Source organism: Centroberyx affinis, unplaced genomic scaffold (genome assembly GCF_046629955.1).
Source record: "Centroberyx affinis isolate AG114_WGS23_722 - 3 ecotype Tasmania unplaced genomic scaffold, CSIRO-AGI_Caff_v1 ptg000029l_1, whole genome shotgun sequence".
NCBI lineage: Eukaryota > Metazoa > Chordata > Actinopteri > Beryciformes > Berycidae > Centroberyx > Centroberyx affinis.
In genome coordinates this window covers 156,403-173,598 of record NW_027278743.1, presented here as the reverse complement: position 1 = coordinate 173,598, position 17,196 = coordinate 156,403, and the positions used below count along the sequence as shown (strand labels likewise).

The window sequence follows — 17,196 nt, the reverse complement described above, 5'->3', positions numbered from 1 at the left end:
GAAAGTTATCCTCTCAACCTAAAATGTCACATGCCCCATTTTGTCATAATTGTCCACATTAGCCTTCACATAAACAGTGCAAATGCTGCTGATTGATTTGAGCACACCACTAAAGCCACAGTGGCTGTACAATGGTTACGCTGTATGTTCAGATCCCTTCAGCCCTCCCTCCCTGCATCTTCTGTTTGAACCAGTGTTCAGCATGTAATGATAGACTAGCATCACCATCTAACTCCTTCCATTTCCTGCCATCTGTCTTCCCATTTCTACCTCCACCATATGTATGTTTCCAACTTTTCCTTACATTTCCTCTTCCTTCTATCAACTCCATGATTTGTCCCTCCTCTCAGTGTGATGGCAGTTGTCGTCTTTTATCTTCTAAATGATGAATGCTACCTGAACCATTGACAAATGACTGTTTTCCTTTAAAAGAGTTGTTTGGGGTAGCATCATTTGTCCACTGAATTCCTGGCACTGGATTAATAGCCTCCATTAATCAATTCATTAAAATGACTTTTTAGAGAAATGTGATAGATTTACAGATCTCTTTGCAGTAGATGTCTTTATAACTGACAAAAACACATAAAGCATTCAGTTGTTTCAATTCCAAGTGTTATTTCCTGTGAAAACGTAGTGCTTGTACTGTTTTGATTATAAACCATTAATATTTTACTGTTTGAGTGTGATTTTAATGAATTCCTATGCTGTAAACAGCACCTGCATATTAGTGCAGTGGACTGGTTAAAATGTATTTCAGGGAGCTCATTCTATTGTCATTTCCTCCATTATGATTGCTCAGGCTAACCTTGAACTAACACATTGTGTCTGACTGTACTCAGCAGAATTGTCTCCCAGCTCAGTGGATTAGATTTCCACCGCCTCAGTAACAGCTAATGAACACTAATACAATTATCCATTTGGACTGTTGGTTGTTGTGAATGTAAAAACCTCCACCTTAAGAGCCTGTTCTGATCATTTTGGGTGTATGGCTAGAATGGCCTGTGTGTGTGTGTGTGTGTGTGTGTGTGTGTGTGTGTGTGTGTGTGTGTGTGTGTGTGTGTGTGTGTGTGTGTGAGGGTGGGTGCACATGACCTGCATATTGTGGAGTTTTAAGAATGGGCTGTCCTCTTTTCCAGAAGCTGAGGAGCTGTATCAGAAACGTGTATTAACAATAACAGGAATCTGCATTGCACTCCTAGTGGTTGGAATCATGTGTGTGGTTGCCTACTGCAAAACAAAGTAATTCATGTCACATTTTTATACTAAACTGAAAATTAAAATTACATTGTTACTTATTTTGTATTGTTGTCAATACATGAAAATATGATCATTCATCATCCATTACAACATTCAATCCATAATAACATTAGATCAAACGTGATTCTAATTTTGTCTTTTGGAACATTTGGACCCTTCCTCTCAGATATTTTGTCCAGTTGCAAGCCAGGCAGCCTCACAATGCAGTTTCTTCCTCCACAAATAGGAAGCAGAGGAAGAAGCTCCATGATCGTCTAAGGCAGAGCCTGAGAAATGAGAGGAACAACATGGCAAGCTTGGCCAGCAGACCTCCGATTTCCAACTCGCCCCTTGAAAATTTTCAGCTTGTGAACGTAAGTTATTACTTATTGATATTAATTGATTTAAAAGCGTGCTAATATCTAAAATATGTGCACTTAAGTACATTATCATTCATGGTTTCCTGCTCCTCTTTTCATAGCAATACATGTCTAAAAATGCAATGACTATACAGCATGTAACTGAGAAGGAGACAGAAACATCCTTCTCCACAAGCCAATATGCTTCATCGGCCCATCAATCCACAACAGTCACCCACATCTCTAGCCAAAGGTAAGGAAAGATTCTACATGGCAGCTTTTTCTGTAAATTTGGTTGAGTCCACCATTTTTAAAGAGGGATGCACTGTGGCTTAGAGAAGTACTGCAATTTCAGCCCTAAAAGTATACTGTTATACTGTATAATAAGGTGTTTGTATGATGTCCTTTGATGTGTCACAACTGTCAGAATATACTGCCACCAGGTACTCTATATTGTCTTAAACCCCTTGTTCCCTGACTTTAGAGGAATAGTTCACCCAAAAATGTACTCACCCTCATGTCAGTTGAAATGAGATTCACATGAATGCACCAGGTCTGGGTACGTGCACGCACAACCGTTTTTCGAAAACAATGGCTGTAGTGAAGATTTCCACCAAATAATGGTGTAAATAAATAAATCGGTCTTTTCCAGTCTCTGTGCCATTGTTTGGCTTCAGAAGACTTGGATTATGCTGCACGATCTGTGTGGAGTAATTTTATGGATATTTTTTGTTCTTTTTTACTATTTTCGTAACTAAAGATCAATCCCCTCGGATTTCAAAAGTGTTTCAACTGGCATGAGGGTGAGTAGATAATGACACAATTTTCATTTTTGGGTGAACTATTCTGTTAATTGGCAGTGTTATGGAGCAGTTAGCTAGTCTAGATGTTAAACTGCATTAATTAAGCTCCCACATACATTAAACTTGTAGTTGAACTCTTTTAACTACAAACTGTATGGTTCTATAAAAACGTTTTCACAAGAAATAAGAATATGTGCCAGCTATCAGTATCAGCTATGAGTTTTAATGAATTTTGAATCTTAAGCATGTTTGTTTACATGCAACACCTTACAGGCTGTAATTCATTGTCTACATTCTCATTCTTCTTCACTGCTGAGTTAGAACCATCCCAGTGTCACCAAGGGCGGCGTTTGCCTTAAATCTGCTCAGCCAATCCCAAACTTCATCATATGACATCACTACCTGTGCATGGTTTTGTTATGGTTTTTGCACCCTCTTCAGCATTTTTTAAAATCACATCTTTGACTTGTCCATCTCTGTGCCAGAGGTAAGGACCTTTATTTTATATGTCACTTGTTGACGTGATAAACATTATGCATGGGTGGTTTTAATTTTTTTTTTTTGCTTTTTTTTTTTTGTTGAAAAGTTACGGAACTGGTCTGGATATCTTAGCTTGCTTACCACTTTTGTGTTGACCCAGGGACATCATGCCTAATGTTGACCTGAGGACATCTTGTAAGTCTTGTAACATGGCTAATGTTGACCCGGGGACATCATGTAGTTGTGTTGACCCAGGCACATCATGCCTAGTGTTGATCTGAGAACATCACAGTTGTGTTGTCGGGGACTTAATACTTTCATGGTGACCCGGAAACAATATATAACAACATCAGGCATGATGTCCCTGGGTCAACACAACTACATTATGTCCCCTGGTCAACATTAGCCATGATGTCCCCAAGTCAACATAAGGCATGATGTCTCTGGGTCAACATAAGGCATGATGTCTCTGGGTCAACAGTAACACAGCTATATGATGTCCCCAGGTCAACATTAGACATGATTGCAAGGCATGACTGCTGCCTCTGTTTTCGGGTGGCTGTTCTGTTCTTTGGACTTTCTGTTCATCGAGAGTCCTCCGTTTGCAGTGGTGGCATCTTTGCTGGCCTTGGGCGTTCTGGCTGCCAGGCTTTCGGAATTCTCGGTTGGGTTTTCGCTGTGCGCTTCCTGCGGCGCTTGCCATGGGTGCGATTGGCTTGTGGGTCATTTCTCGCAGGCCTTGCATTCGGGCTGTTTCCTGCAGGGGCTCGATGGGGTTTGGATTGGGCGGTTTTGCTGGTTGGGCTGTCGGAGGCGGTGCTCGTCTCTCCTGACTTGGCAGTTGGTTGTTGTTTTGGGGGATGAGGGCTGTTTCCGTGTGTGGGGTTGCCGGGAGGCTGGGAATTTCATGCTGGGGTGTGTGCCTTTGTGTGGCGGTCTTCGATTTCTTGGCGGTGTCGTGCTTGGGGTGGCTTTCGTCTCTCCGGGTGGCGGGCAGTTGGCGGGTTTGTGGAGACGGGTGCTGTCTCTGGTGCGTTGGCCGGTGCCGTCACCCGGTCTGGGTCCTGTCTGGCTTTTGTGGTGGCGGCTTGATCGTGGGGTCCGTGGGGGATGCCCTGTGGGCTGTTTGCCCCGGTGGTGGATGCTGCGGGGGGTGTGGAGTGGGGCTTCACCTGGTGTCTTGAGGGCCTGGCGGCTGGAGTTCCTCGGTTCTGCGGGGCTGTCGCTGCTGCGCATGGGGGATTCTTTGATGGGCGGGGGGTTTGGGGAGTGGAGCAGCCGTTTGGAGTGGAGGTAGTAGTTTGTGGCATTGTCGGTGTCTCGGCTGTATTTCTGATCGGTTTGGTGCTGCCCTGGTGGATTGGGGTATCGGTCTCTTTCGGGAGCGTGGAGATTTCTTGGTGGTTCCGGACTCTTTTTTTTTTTTTATATTAAGAGTTTATTGATCATTTTTTACCATTATACAAAACAAACAATAAGCAAGGAAAATTCAAAAGACAACACTACATAAAAAAAACAAAAAAAACAAAACAAAACAAAAACAAAAAACAAAAACAAAACAAAGCAACAAAAACAAAAACAACAACAGCAAAACAGAAATAACACAGGGGAGGGGGGGGGAGATGCAAGGGTGACACCCAGAGCCCGCAACAACATTCGACAGGTTTTACTTTCTTATACATTCTTTATACAAGCCTACAAGAAAGTGGTCAGAGAATAAGCAAGGATTTTCTTACAGGCCACACTTAATTGACTTAATTGCTAGGGCGAAACAAGAAACTTGCGGACAAGGTCCCAGTGGTCCTCCAGGCCCTTATCAAAGTCTTTTAACAGGCAGGATGCCCGTTCCATATTAGGCAAGTCGAGGTATTCCTCCAGCCACGAATCCCTAGAGAAGCAGGCTGGCTTACGTTCCTTCCAGTTTAAAAGAATTAGTCTTTTAGTAGACAAGCAACCCAATGTCCAGAGCCGGTCAACAGTAACACCAACACTATTGTCTGGTTTTAGACCCAGCAGGCATGCTATGGGACATACAGGGAAATTAACATTAAAAAACTCTGACATTAGGGATATTACTTCTAACCAGAGTGTTTTAATAACTGGACAGTCCCAAAGCAGGTGGAGTAATGAACCTCGATTGCCACAATTGTGCCAGCATAAATCTTGGTGTTTGTCATCCATCTTGGATAATCTAACAGGGGTAATATATGCTCTACTCAGAATCTTGTATTGTATAATCCTAAATCTCACACATTTAGAAGAACTCAGAGCCGACCTCCAAATTGTGTTCCACTGAGAGGCGGTCAAGGATATATTAAGGTCATGTTCCCAAGCCAGCTGGACAGAAGAATATGCATTAGGGGCAGCCCTAAACATTAAGCTATAAATATTTGAGACCACACCTCTTGACAAGGTTGCTTTCTTAAAAAGCTGATCCCACTCCGAGCATGAGGCAGGCACAGCTCCCTCTTTGCATTTCCTATTTATAACAGACAATAGTTGTGCATATGTTAAAAACGAAGAATCCGAAAAGCCAAACTGATTTTTAAGTTGTTGAAATGGTAAGATTTTATCACTAAAGATCTGTCCGACTGTTGTAATGCCAAGCCTCTGCCAAGTTTTGTTACTTAAATTGCATCCTCCAGCTGAAAGGATGGGGTTACACCAGATGGGACAGGATGGGAGAGAAAGCCCCTCAATGCTAAATCTCCTGTGCAGCTGCTTCACAATAGAGCATGAAAACTTAATAATAGTGTTATCCAATAGAGGTGGTGGTCTTGGACAGTACCACAATGATGCCGAGGATATTTTATTATTTCCAGATATGATGCTCTTCTCCAGCCATTCCCAGCTACCTACCAGAGAGTCGGACTTGTAGGCCCAGGTCAATTGTATGAAAGATAATACTGAAATACATCTGGGACTCCTAGACCACCGCTGGATCTGGGTATAATTAATTTCTTGTAAGCGATTCTGGGCTTTTTGTTGTTCCAAAGGAATCGAATAAAAAGGTATTTGATGTCTCTGAACCAGTTTTGAGGAAATTTAAGTGGAATAGATGCAATAATATGAGTAAGTCTCGGTAGAACATTCATTTTCAATATTTCTGCTCTACCCCATAGAGACAGTGGTAAGGCTATCCATCTGTTGATATCATCCTTGATGGACTGGAGGATGCCAGGGCCATTAAGGCTGAAGATTTTAGTAATAGGAGATATGATGTTGATTCCCAAATACTTCATTCCATTTGTTTTCCAAATAAAAGGGGTGCCCATTAGATCAGATTTAAATGAGTGGGAGTTAAGTGGCATTGCCTCACTCTTGTTCCAATTGATCTTGTATCCAGAAAAACTGCCAAATAAATTAACCAAATTAAGAACTGCGGGTATAGAGGATGCTGGCTTGCTTAAGGTGAGCAAAATATCATCAGCATACATATTCAATTTAAAATTGTGTCCATGGAAATTAACACCATGTATGTCACCGCTAGAGCGGATTGCACATGCTGATGGCTCGAGGGCGACGATGAAGAGTAAGGGGCTGACCGGACAACCCTGCCTAACGCCTCGTTGTATAGAGAAGGGTTTTGAGACTAATCCATTAGTTCTAACAGAGGAAAACGGGGCACTATAAAGAGCTTTTACCCAACTAATGAACTTGGGACCGAAACCAAATTTTTTAAACGTATAAAATAAATAGGGCCATTCTATCTGGTCAAAGGCTTTTTCAGCATCTAATGATGCTGCAATGACTGGAGACTTACTGGAACTAGCTTCTAGCATAATCTGGAAAACCCTCCGCATATTATTCGATGACAGACGACCTGGGATGAAACCTACTTGGTCTAGATGCACTATAGATGGGACTACCTTCTCCAAACGGAGTGCCAGGATCTTAGCCAGGATCTTATAATCACAATTTAACAAACTTAAAGGACGGTGGTTACCCATCAGAACTGGATCTTTACCTGGTTTTGGCAACAAAGAGATAATGGCCCTGCACATAGAGGGAGGCATGGATTCAGATTCCAATATTTCATTAAATAACAACAGTAAATATGGAGAAAGCTGCTCTTTAAAACACTTGTAGAATTCAATTCCCAGGCCGTCGTCCCCTGGAGTTTTTCCCGAAGCCATCTTCATGATTGCAATCTCAATCTCAGGCCGTGTAACAGGGGCATCAAGCACATCCCTATCAACCGAACTGACTCTAGGGAGGCTGAAGCCTTCAAAGAAACTGCTTCATTTGCATTATTTACTGTACCATAAAGTTTGGAGTAATAATTTTTAAAAGATTGATTAATTATAGCTGCATCACATTGTAGCATACCATTCTCATCTCTAATTGCTGGAATTGTCTGTCTATTTTCTATTTGCTTTAATCTATGAGCATCCTCCCTGCCTTGTCTCCAGTTTCAAAATACGATCTACGTAAACGGAAAAGAGCAAATGCTGTCTCCTCATGTATAAGCCTCTGCAAGTCTGCCCTAGTGGTGAGGAGTGAGTTCCTCAGATCTAAATTGGATGGATCCAGCATGTGCTGCTCCTCTAATCTCTTGAGTTTAATGTTTAATTCGGATTTAACCTCACCACGCTTTCTTTTCTCCGCTGAGGAGAAGCTGATAAACCAGCCCCTGCAAGTAGCCTTAAAGGCCTCCCAGACTGTAGCCACACATAATACAGAGTTTAAGTTTAACACAAAAAATTCCAAAATTTGATTTCTTATGAGGGAGATACATTTTTCATTTTTAAGAAGTGATGTATTGAGTCGCCACTGTCTAGATTTGCAGGGGTTGGCCAAGGGGAAAAATGTGACAGAAACTGCAGCGTGGTCACTTACAACAATGCTATTCATCTTGATCTCAAGAACATTTTGAACCAAGTTTGACGACATCATAATGTAATCTATCCTAGAGTAGGATTTATGTGCCCCAGAATAAAAAGAGTACTCTCGGGCATCTGGGTTGACCAAACGCCACACATCTGTTACAGCAAGCTGAGATTGGAACTCCCTCATGGCTACGGATATCTGTTTGTCTGAGGGGAGGGGGGGACTGGATCGATCCAATGCAGGGACACAAACAGAATTAAAATCACCACCTATAATGAGAGGACCTTCCATGGACTGAGATATCATTGGGCACAGAGAGGCAAAGAACTTAGATTGTAGCGTATTTGGAGCATACAAGTTCACAAGTGTCAGCTTTTCATTTTGTAACCAGCCCGAAACAATTACATATCTTCCATCATGGTCATAATGTACACTGGAGGGTTTAAAAAGCATATTTTTAGAGATTAGGATACTAACACCTCTGCTTCCTTTACCACCAGGAGAGGAGAATACCTGCCCTACCCATCTCTGTCTTAGCTTGTTAGATTCTGTAGAGTTCAAATGAGTCTCCTGCAGCATGGCAATATCACAATTAAGAGATTTTAAATACACCAATATCTTATATCTTTTGATTGGATTCTGAATGCCGTTTACATTCAGGCTAACCAACGTAGTTCTATTCAATCGTGTATCCATCCAATAATAACCACATTGTATGTATCACGCTGCTGATAATACAGCGCACCCCCGGGGAGCGCCCCAGCACATGGCACGCGTCGGCCCCACAAGTAACCACTGAGGCCAATGCCAGACAGGTGATAAGGCACATACCGGGGCACACCCGCTGCAGGAGTAAGCATATGAAAATGAGCTCAGAGAGGGTGTCACCCTTGCATCAGGGGAAGGGGGGGGGAAACATATAAACACTATTTAACAAAGGGTGAAAAAAGTTAAAAAACAACGAAAGAAACATAAACACAACGGCCGACTGGCCTAATCTGGCAAAAAAGCCAGTTACTGGGATAGAAATTCCCATATCCGTGATAATGCAGCGAAAACACAACTGGAACCCGGCTTCCCCTAGTTATATGAATCAAGTAGAACTCAAGTGAGATTCCCCTCAATGATTATAAAGTAAACGTAAATTGTCTCCCTGTATAAGCAGTTTAATATGTCAAATTGTATTAATGCAAAGGCATTGTAGTTACAGGGGATGCTCAAAAAGAGAAACAAAAAAAACAAAAAAAAGGGGAGGGGAGATAATTGTATAATATATCAGTCTATAAATAATAATAGGCCTAATAAGAAAAAATAAAAAATAAAAAATAAAAAATAAAAAATAAAACAGGAAAAAGAAAAAAGAGCCGGTAAGGCCTAAGTAAGGGTTGTTTTCAATATCCAACCTGTGGCAGTGGGTGCTCTGTTAACACCACGGAGACAGCCTTTCTCAAAGTCAGTCAGAAAAACTTTGGGAGGTACTTTTTCAGGTCCTTTTCTGCATCCTTGGGCGAGGTGTAGGTGAGCTTCTCCCAGTTGATGGTGACGATGAGGGTCCCTGGGTAAACGATACCAAACCGTACCCCAGCTTTGTGGAGAAGCTTCTTCACATTGTTGTATTGGGCGCGTCTCCTCGACTCCTCTGCAGAAAAATCCTGATACACTGAGAAGCGCTGACCATCCCAGGCTAGCTGTTTTTTAGTGGCTGTTCTGATGATCTCTTGCTTGTCTCTCCACCGCAGTAGGCGTAGGATGATGGGGCGGGGAGGCTGGTCAGGATTTGGCATTGGTCTCAGTGTGCGGTGTGCGCGATCTATCTCTGGGCCCGGCTGGTCGCTTGGTCGGTCTAGTATGTAGCACAGGATCTTGTCCAACAGAGTATAGATATCGCCCGCCTCAATACCTTCTTTCAGCCCCACAAGCCTTAAGTTGTTACGGCGGCTTCTGTTCTCCATGTCATCCATTTTATGCTGTAGAGTCTGGATCTGCTTGGTAGTTTGGGATAGCTCAGTGGTGGAGCTCTCTACCTTGTCCTCCAGCTCCCCGATTCGGTGTTCCGCGTTGCCTAATCTGTTAAGCATCGCTCTAGTATCTTTATTGAGGCTGGAGATTGACTCAGCCATGCTGTCCATTTTAGTTCCAAAATCTTCTCTGATTTGTTTGAGCTGTGAAGCAATGTTTCTGGCCCATTTAGGAGTGTCTGCCAGCTCGTCCTCGTTGTCCACCTGTTGTTGCTCGGTGGTATAGGCCAGTTTGGATGTGCGGGTCGCCATATTACCAGCTAAACCAAACACGTTTGAGTCTATTTTCTTCTTACTGCTTCTGGTGATTTGGTTGGTTTTGGTCATTCCCAAGTGTTTTAACAATATATTAACAAAGACCGACAATTAAGTCTGTGTCCACAAGGTACATTTAGAACAAATCATGAAATACGAGGAGCCGATTTGGCGTCTAGCGTGCCATCTTCGCCTGTCACCTCACGTGACTCCCTATGTGACTTAATTAATCGGGAGCGTGGAGATTTCTTGGTGGTTCCGGACTCTTGAACGGTAGTGTAGCCTACTTGTACCTGTAACTCATTTTATTGCTTTCTTGTGTTTTGGCACACACTTGCCAAAGTTAAAGTTAAAGTTAAAGTTCCATCTGTTTTTAATTGTATCTCTGTTTGTTTGTTTGTTTGTTTGTTTTTAGTTGTACCTGTTTATCTCTTGTATTACCTTTTATTCCTATTTTTTTTTTTTTTTCGGCACACACTTTTATGTAAAGTTCGATCTGTTTTTAATTGTATCTCTGTTTGTGTGTTTTTAGTTGTACCTGTTTACCTCATATATTACCTTTTATTCCTATTTTCTATTATTGCTGCTTTTGGGTTTTATTGTATGTAAAGCACTTTGTAAACATTGTTTTTAGAAAAGTGCTATACAAATAAAGTTATTATCATTATTATTATTATTATGTCCCTGGGTCAACATTAGGCATGATGTCCCCAGGTCAACACAACTACATGATGTCCCCAGGTCAACATTAGGCATGATGTCCCTGGGTCAACAGTAACATAGCTGTATGATGTCCCCAGGTCAACAATTGGCATGATGTCCCTGGGTCAACAATAGGCATAATGTCCCTGGGTCAATGTTAGGCATGATGTCCCTGGAGTCAACAGTAACATAGCTGTATGATGTCCCCAGGTCAACAATTGGCATGATGTCCCTGGGTCAACAATAGGCATGATGTCCCTGGGTCAACATTAGGCATGATGTCCTCAGGGCAACAATAGGCATGATGTCCCTGGGTCAACACAAAAGTATGAAATCCATATGTGTGGTAAGCAGTGGTAAGTGGTAAGCAAGATGAGATATCCAGACCAGCTCCATAATTTTGCAACTTTGGAACCTACTTAAAAAAGCATTGAGGCAACTGTTCCAACATAGCAATAGCTATTCACCTTATGTTCCATGGCAACTCGGGGGTCAGCGGAGTACTTCCGATTGCGTTTGCACTTCCGGTGGTCACGGCGCGAATCAGCAGAAGTTGTTTGGTAGTGACAAGTTTGATGAGTCTCGACTATTATATATTAGCTAGCTGTCCACATATCGATAGAAAAATGACGAGCATAATATGTTCAGTAAGAGGGTGCCATAATAATTGGAAAAAATGAAGGGCGTTTTTACAGCAGGAATGTTTTGAACATCGACCTCAACTGCGGTCTCAGTGCACCTGTGGAGCCGCATACGACCTGCATCCACCTCGAAGCTCTACGGCTCTGGTTGAAGGCTTTGAACCTCAAAAACCCACCCGAACGCCCTTTTGTGCATTCCTTCCGCTTTGTGGATAAAAAGCCAACGACAGAGCACCCCTACCCGGAAAAGTGGCTTGGCTATGAAGCTCTGGTGAAGAAACAACGTCGGGTGCTAGCCAGGCAGTCAGGTACGTCAAATTATCAAGCTCCTCTGTTTGCACGGGTTGTTTGTTGAAAAGTAGGTGTACAGTTTGTAATAACAACAACAATAATGGCAAAAAGCAAAGCTGTATCATTTAAAGTCTGTTACCAAATTAATTTAACATCCAATTTAAGCATTCAGTAATACTATAAATTGTACTTAAAAAAAGGTTAACACCAGGAATAACATGTTAGTAGACGTCCTTAATGTTCCAATTGTGTACCATCACTGACTCATTCTTGCATTCCCTCACCATGTCACACACAGTGCACAGTCCTTTGCATTGATTTGATATGAAATGGATACCTACTTCTGATACACCTTGCATATCTATGGCAGGACTAAACAGGCTAATAGTGACCACATAATCTGGCAAAGCACAGATCAGATCATTTGCCACTTGCCATCATTGTGTATAATTTGCTAGTTAATGAAAATGTTTCATTTATAGTAGTCTACAGTGGTAAAATTATGTATGTTTATACATATTGTTAAAGAAATACAATTTAATATTTTACTAGATGACAATGCAACACCCAGCATGGAGCATGAGGCCACGGATCACCTGGATGTGCCAAACTCCCAGAGAGATGTCGGGACCCAGTGGGAGGACTGCACACTTGGCGATCATACCTACAGTTCAAGTCTCCCCCTGATGCCTTTGCCCACCACTGCTGACCAGGGAACACAATGTGCAGAACCTCTCTACAAGACTCTGCTTAGGACCGAAGCTCTCTCTCTGCTCCATACTGGCTTGTCGCTTGCTGCCTTTTATTCAGTGGCTGAACACCTCATACCTCTCTACAAAGGTAGCTTCCAGCTCAACCCAACAGACCAGCTTCTGTTGACTATGATGAAGTTGAGGCTTAATCTGCTCCAGGAGGACTTGGCTGAAAGATTTAGTGTGTCCCAGAGCATTGTTAGCCAAGTGTTGAGCTACTGGATTGACCTCATGGAAGAAAATATGAGGGAATACATTCCTTGGCTTCCGAGAGAAACTGTCCATGCTACAATGCCCCAGTGCTTTAAAGAACACTACCCAGGCACAACATGCATCATAGACTGCTCTGAGACCCCCCTCCAAAAGGCCAGGAATCTTGATTGGGGGCAGAGTCTTTTAGCCACTACTATGCCCAAAACGCCGTCAAGTACTTGGTGGCAATTGCACCCTGTGGCCTAATAATGTTCATCTCCCCAGCTTATGGAGGTAGGAGTAGTGACAAATTCATTACATCTGACTCTGGGTTCCTGGAGTACCTGCGTCCAGGAGATGAGGTCCTGGCTGACCGAGGCTTCACCATCCGTGATCTGCTGTGCGAAAGGAAGGTGAAACTCACAATACCGGCCTTAACTAAACGAGGGGCACAGCTCTCTGAAGAAGACACCACCAGCACAAGGAGGATTGCTAATGTGAGAGTTCACGTGGAGCGTATTATATGCAGACTAAAGCACTTCAGAATTATTTCACAAGTTGTGCCAATCAACCTCGCACCAAAAATAGATAAAATTCTGAGAATTTGTGCTTCCCTGTGTAACCTGCAAGGTGACATGATACATGAAGATGCTGAGTGAGATGGATTGGAGTTGTCAACAGAGCAGCAGCAACAGGATCTAGCCTGTGTCCTCATCTCCAAACCTTTTGTATATTGTGTTCTTAACTAACTCTGCAGTTGTCCAAACTTGTATATATTGTATATACTGCATTTCCATTTATTTGGTGTATATACTGTGTATATATTTACATTTATATCATATAGCTTGTATTCTTTAACTGTCCAGTCTGTCCAAACTTGTATGTACACATTTAATTTTACCCAGGCCAGGAAGTGTAGGGATGAATGGCCATTTTCTTTAAGTATACTTCTCTCCTGTTTGTTTTTGTTTTATTTATGATAGTACAGTTATTAGGATTAGTTGAGTTTGGTTTGTTGTTTGTGCTTCTTATTGTTGACCAATTAAATACATTCTTGATTTCTCCCTGTAGTCCTACTGTCAGTGTCTGGTTATTTTGTATTGCATCTTTTTACCACCATAATATCACTAATTTCCAATAGGATATAAGTTATTAGTTAGTGTTACTTCCAAGGGAAGGATCACTTTACATGGGCAATAAGTCAGTTCTGCTGAGAATATTCAATTGGGTAAAATGTGTTTACTTATTTACAAAAGGCATACAACACATGTACAATAAAATGCTTAATTGCAACAAAGTTCATTAATGGCAGATAAAACATTTCAACAGCATTCAACAATTAAATAACTTTTTTTAACTCTTAAAATACTCATACCTACAACTAGCCACTCAATGTGATCATAAGTCGATTAGTCGCATTAGAAAAGGGGAAAAAAACAACAGCAGTGATTAATTTCATCTGCATTCATGTGTGCATGCTCGAGTTATCAATTGAAAGAAAAATCAAATGAGAAAATACTGCGCTTTCAAAAAACAGCACCATAGAGAAAGATTTCATGCTTACACCAATATGCAGCAACATGGCCGAAATATTGGTATGAGCATTAAATCTTTTTCTATGGTGCTGTTTTTTGGGTGTGCAGTATTTTCTCCTTTTCTGTAGTTATTTTGCCACTACCAGTACTAAACTAGGACACTGGTGTGTGTTGATTTTTCTTTCAACTGATAACTCGAGCATTGACACATGAATGAAGATGAAATTACTGTTAAATTGCCTGTGGCAATTAGACCTGTTAATTCCGTTCAGCTCTCCAGAAGTGCAGAAGCCTAGGGCCTTGCATTGGTACCTGCATTAGGAAGAGAGAGGGTGAATTAGAGAGCAGAATGTAACAGTGGGTTTGGATCTAGCTTTCACAAAGCTGCATGTACCTATCACTCAATGACAACCTGCCTGCCTGAAATTCATTGACAATATGAGGCAGCATATGTTTAAAATAGCAAGCCTTTAGCCTAGGCACAATCTCAGCACAGAAATTTGCATCATATGCAACACTGATCATGGCTTGCTTGGGATGGGGTCCAGATGAGCAGCTTCGATGCTCTCAGCCCTGTGCAGAACATGCCCAGCTGCACCTGCATGTAATAGCCACGTGGCCCGTGTGGTTGGAGTTGAAATGCCCCGTCCACCATCTTCACATCTGAGGTCTTGCTACTGAAGAGGTCTTCCAGAGACTCAAAGGATTTTCCCAAGACTGGACACTTGATCTCTAACAGTTTCTCAGTGTTCAGCACTCCATCAGGGTTTGCCGACAGCCATAGCTCTTCTACGCTGACCACAGTGCCTCTGTGACTGACAGAGTAGCCACAGCCTTCGAGCCACTGGGAAGCTACCAGCTCACTCTCCTTCCCATAGCGTGTAGCTGCATTCCCATGGAATCTTGGGTAGAGATGCTCATGCAGGAACTTCTCAGGACTGGCTCTGACTGGAACCCTCTTGGCTGAGCTAGCAGTGATCCAAATTTTACGAGCATCATACCACATGTGTGAGGCACTCTGCTCTTTGGTGATCTGCTCCAGTGTTGCAGACTTGGTCAGGTCAAGTGCAATGAAGGTACTGTAAAATAACAGACAATTCTGGCAGGTGGTGGGAACATCATGCTCGCCATGTGGAAGGGAATCTGGCTGGGATGGCTTTTCTCTTGGCTGAGTGTTGCAACATTTGTAGAGCAGGCTTCCTAAAGGCAGCTTCAGGTGGCTCAGGCTCTCCCTAAACTTCTCATGTGAATGAAATGCAGGGGTGGGAGGCAGGGGTGGACATTGTGGCCTTACCTCTGGGTACTGAAATTGGTCAGTGGCTCTGTGGTGCGCGAAGCTGATGTCCACTATCCGCTTTGGGGCAAGGTTCCTCTGGGTTCCAGCATTCCAGTAGCGTTGCTCATCAGTGCACGCTATACCAGTGAGTCCCTTGGACACAGCATTCTGGACCTGAGACAGAGAAAATTACAATCAGAATAAAATAAAGACATTTATTTCAAGCAACAACGAAGTGGTTGGATCAATGTACAGCAATATACAGCAATTCTAAATCTTTCAGATTCAAAAAGGCAGACATCTGAATATCCTAAACTTACTTTGGTTCCAAATAATATGATTAGACTTATACTTACTGTGACATCTCCAGCCTATTTCTGAATGGCTGGAGAAACAAACCCCAAACCTGCACAACTGATTACTATCATTTAGAAAGTGACAACTTAAGAGACATTACTGAATATTACAGATTATTCTGAATGAGTCCAAGAGCTGAAATGACAATTTTTTTTACCATGTAATAACTGTAACATGTAATAGCTTTCTTAATACAATTTTTCTGCTTCTTAATAACTTTGTTGCAGGTGGAAAAAGAATTGCATGAAGCACATCACATAACAAAGGGCTCCATGCACAAAGACTGCATTGCAATACATCACATTTAATAGTTGCTTGCTGAGCATCCGGCTTCAGCTAGTGAGCAACTACTAAACATGATGCATTGCAATGCAGTGTGCATGGAGTCCTTTGTTACCTGATATATCATGTTTTGATGTAGAGAAGATTTTACGTAGCTCACTTACCTTGACTCCATATTACTTACCTTCTTCCTCTTCCAATATGAGATTTGACTGGGATACTTACAGATTCTCCATGATTCTCATTCTCGCAGTTCTGTGATACACAAATGTCATGTTAGCAAGTTAAATTTTATTCTATTGTTTTAATATGAACATGTTCTTTTGTGCCTCGTTAGTGGTGCATTTTGTGTCTGTCCGCATTGGGTGTAGATCTAGCTGCCTGTCTGCCACACGGCCCCGTATCGGATCCCTGTGTGTATGTGTATATACGACGGCTCTGCGTGTGCAGCTGCGCGCATGCTGTGTCTGCCGGCTTTATTTTCTGAGCTTCGGATCTTCAATAGTCCAGAGTGATGACCTGAATGTCAGCGACTACTAATTTCTTTTTTTTTTCTTTTTTTTTTTTTCCAGTGCTTGTTTGTGTCTGTATTATGATTTTGATTTTTGTGACTACGTCTAGAGGTCTTTGGGGTGGGAATTGTCTGTGGTAAATATGAAAATGTAAATACCTGCTCTTGTACTTTTGTACTATATTTGTACTATAAAAAAAAAAAAGAACATGTTCTTTTATACAAATGGTATAAATTATACATTATTACACACATTTGTGATAGGCTATTTGCATTGAAGTAGCTGCAAATAATTAATATGCTCCATGTGCCAATTGTCTTCCTATAATATTCTATTTTCTGGTTAGACAAGACAAAAAAAAACAACTGATAATTTTTAACCTAACGTAGCCACATAATTGTGTATTATATAGTCTATCAACCAATGTGACTTGAGTTTTTACTTTCAAATAGGCCACCATGCCCTTGTATGATCGAACAGGCGATGATCATTATAGACAAAAAAACATATCCTGCTTTCTTACCTTCCACAAAATTGAAGCTGCGTAGCTGCAGAACTTCCCAAGGCCAGCGATGCAAGAGCACCCTGCTGTCTCTACTGCTCCCAGGCTTGTCACTAGTACCCAGGCGGAGTGTACTGGACTGCTGGACTGGCTGGGCTGAACATCAGCCTTCA

General features: G+C 42.0%; 1 protein-coding gene across 1 annotated transcript in view; it reads left to right on the top strand.

Moving 5' to 3' along the window:
• Nucleotides 1–1,136: 1,136 nt before the first annotated feature.
• Nucleotides 1,137–17,196, top strand: part of nrg1 (neuregulin 1) — a 40,333-nt gene continuing 24,273 nt past the window's right edge. Inside the window, exons 1-3 of the mRNA XM_071515654.1 lie at nt 1,137–1,239; nt 1,484–1,610; nt 1,718–1,848. Of these exons, the coding sequence (XP_071371755.1) occupies nt 1,211–1,239; nt 1,484–1,610; nt 1,718–1,848 (287 nt within the window). The 5' untranslated portion in view covers nt 1,137–1,210. The remainder of the gene's footprint in view (nt 1,240–1,483; nt 1,611–1,717; nt 1,849–17,196) is intronic.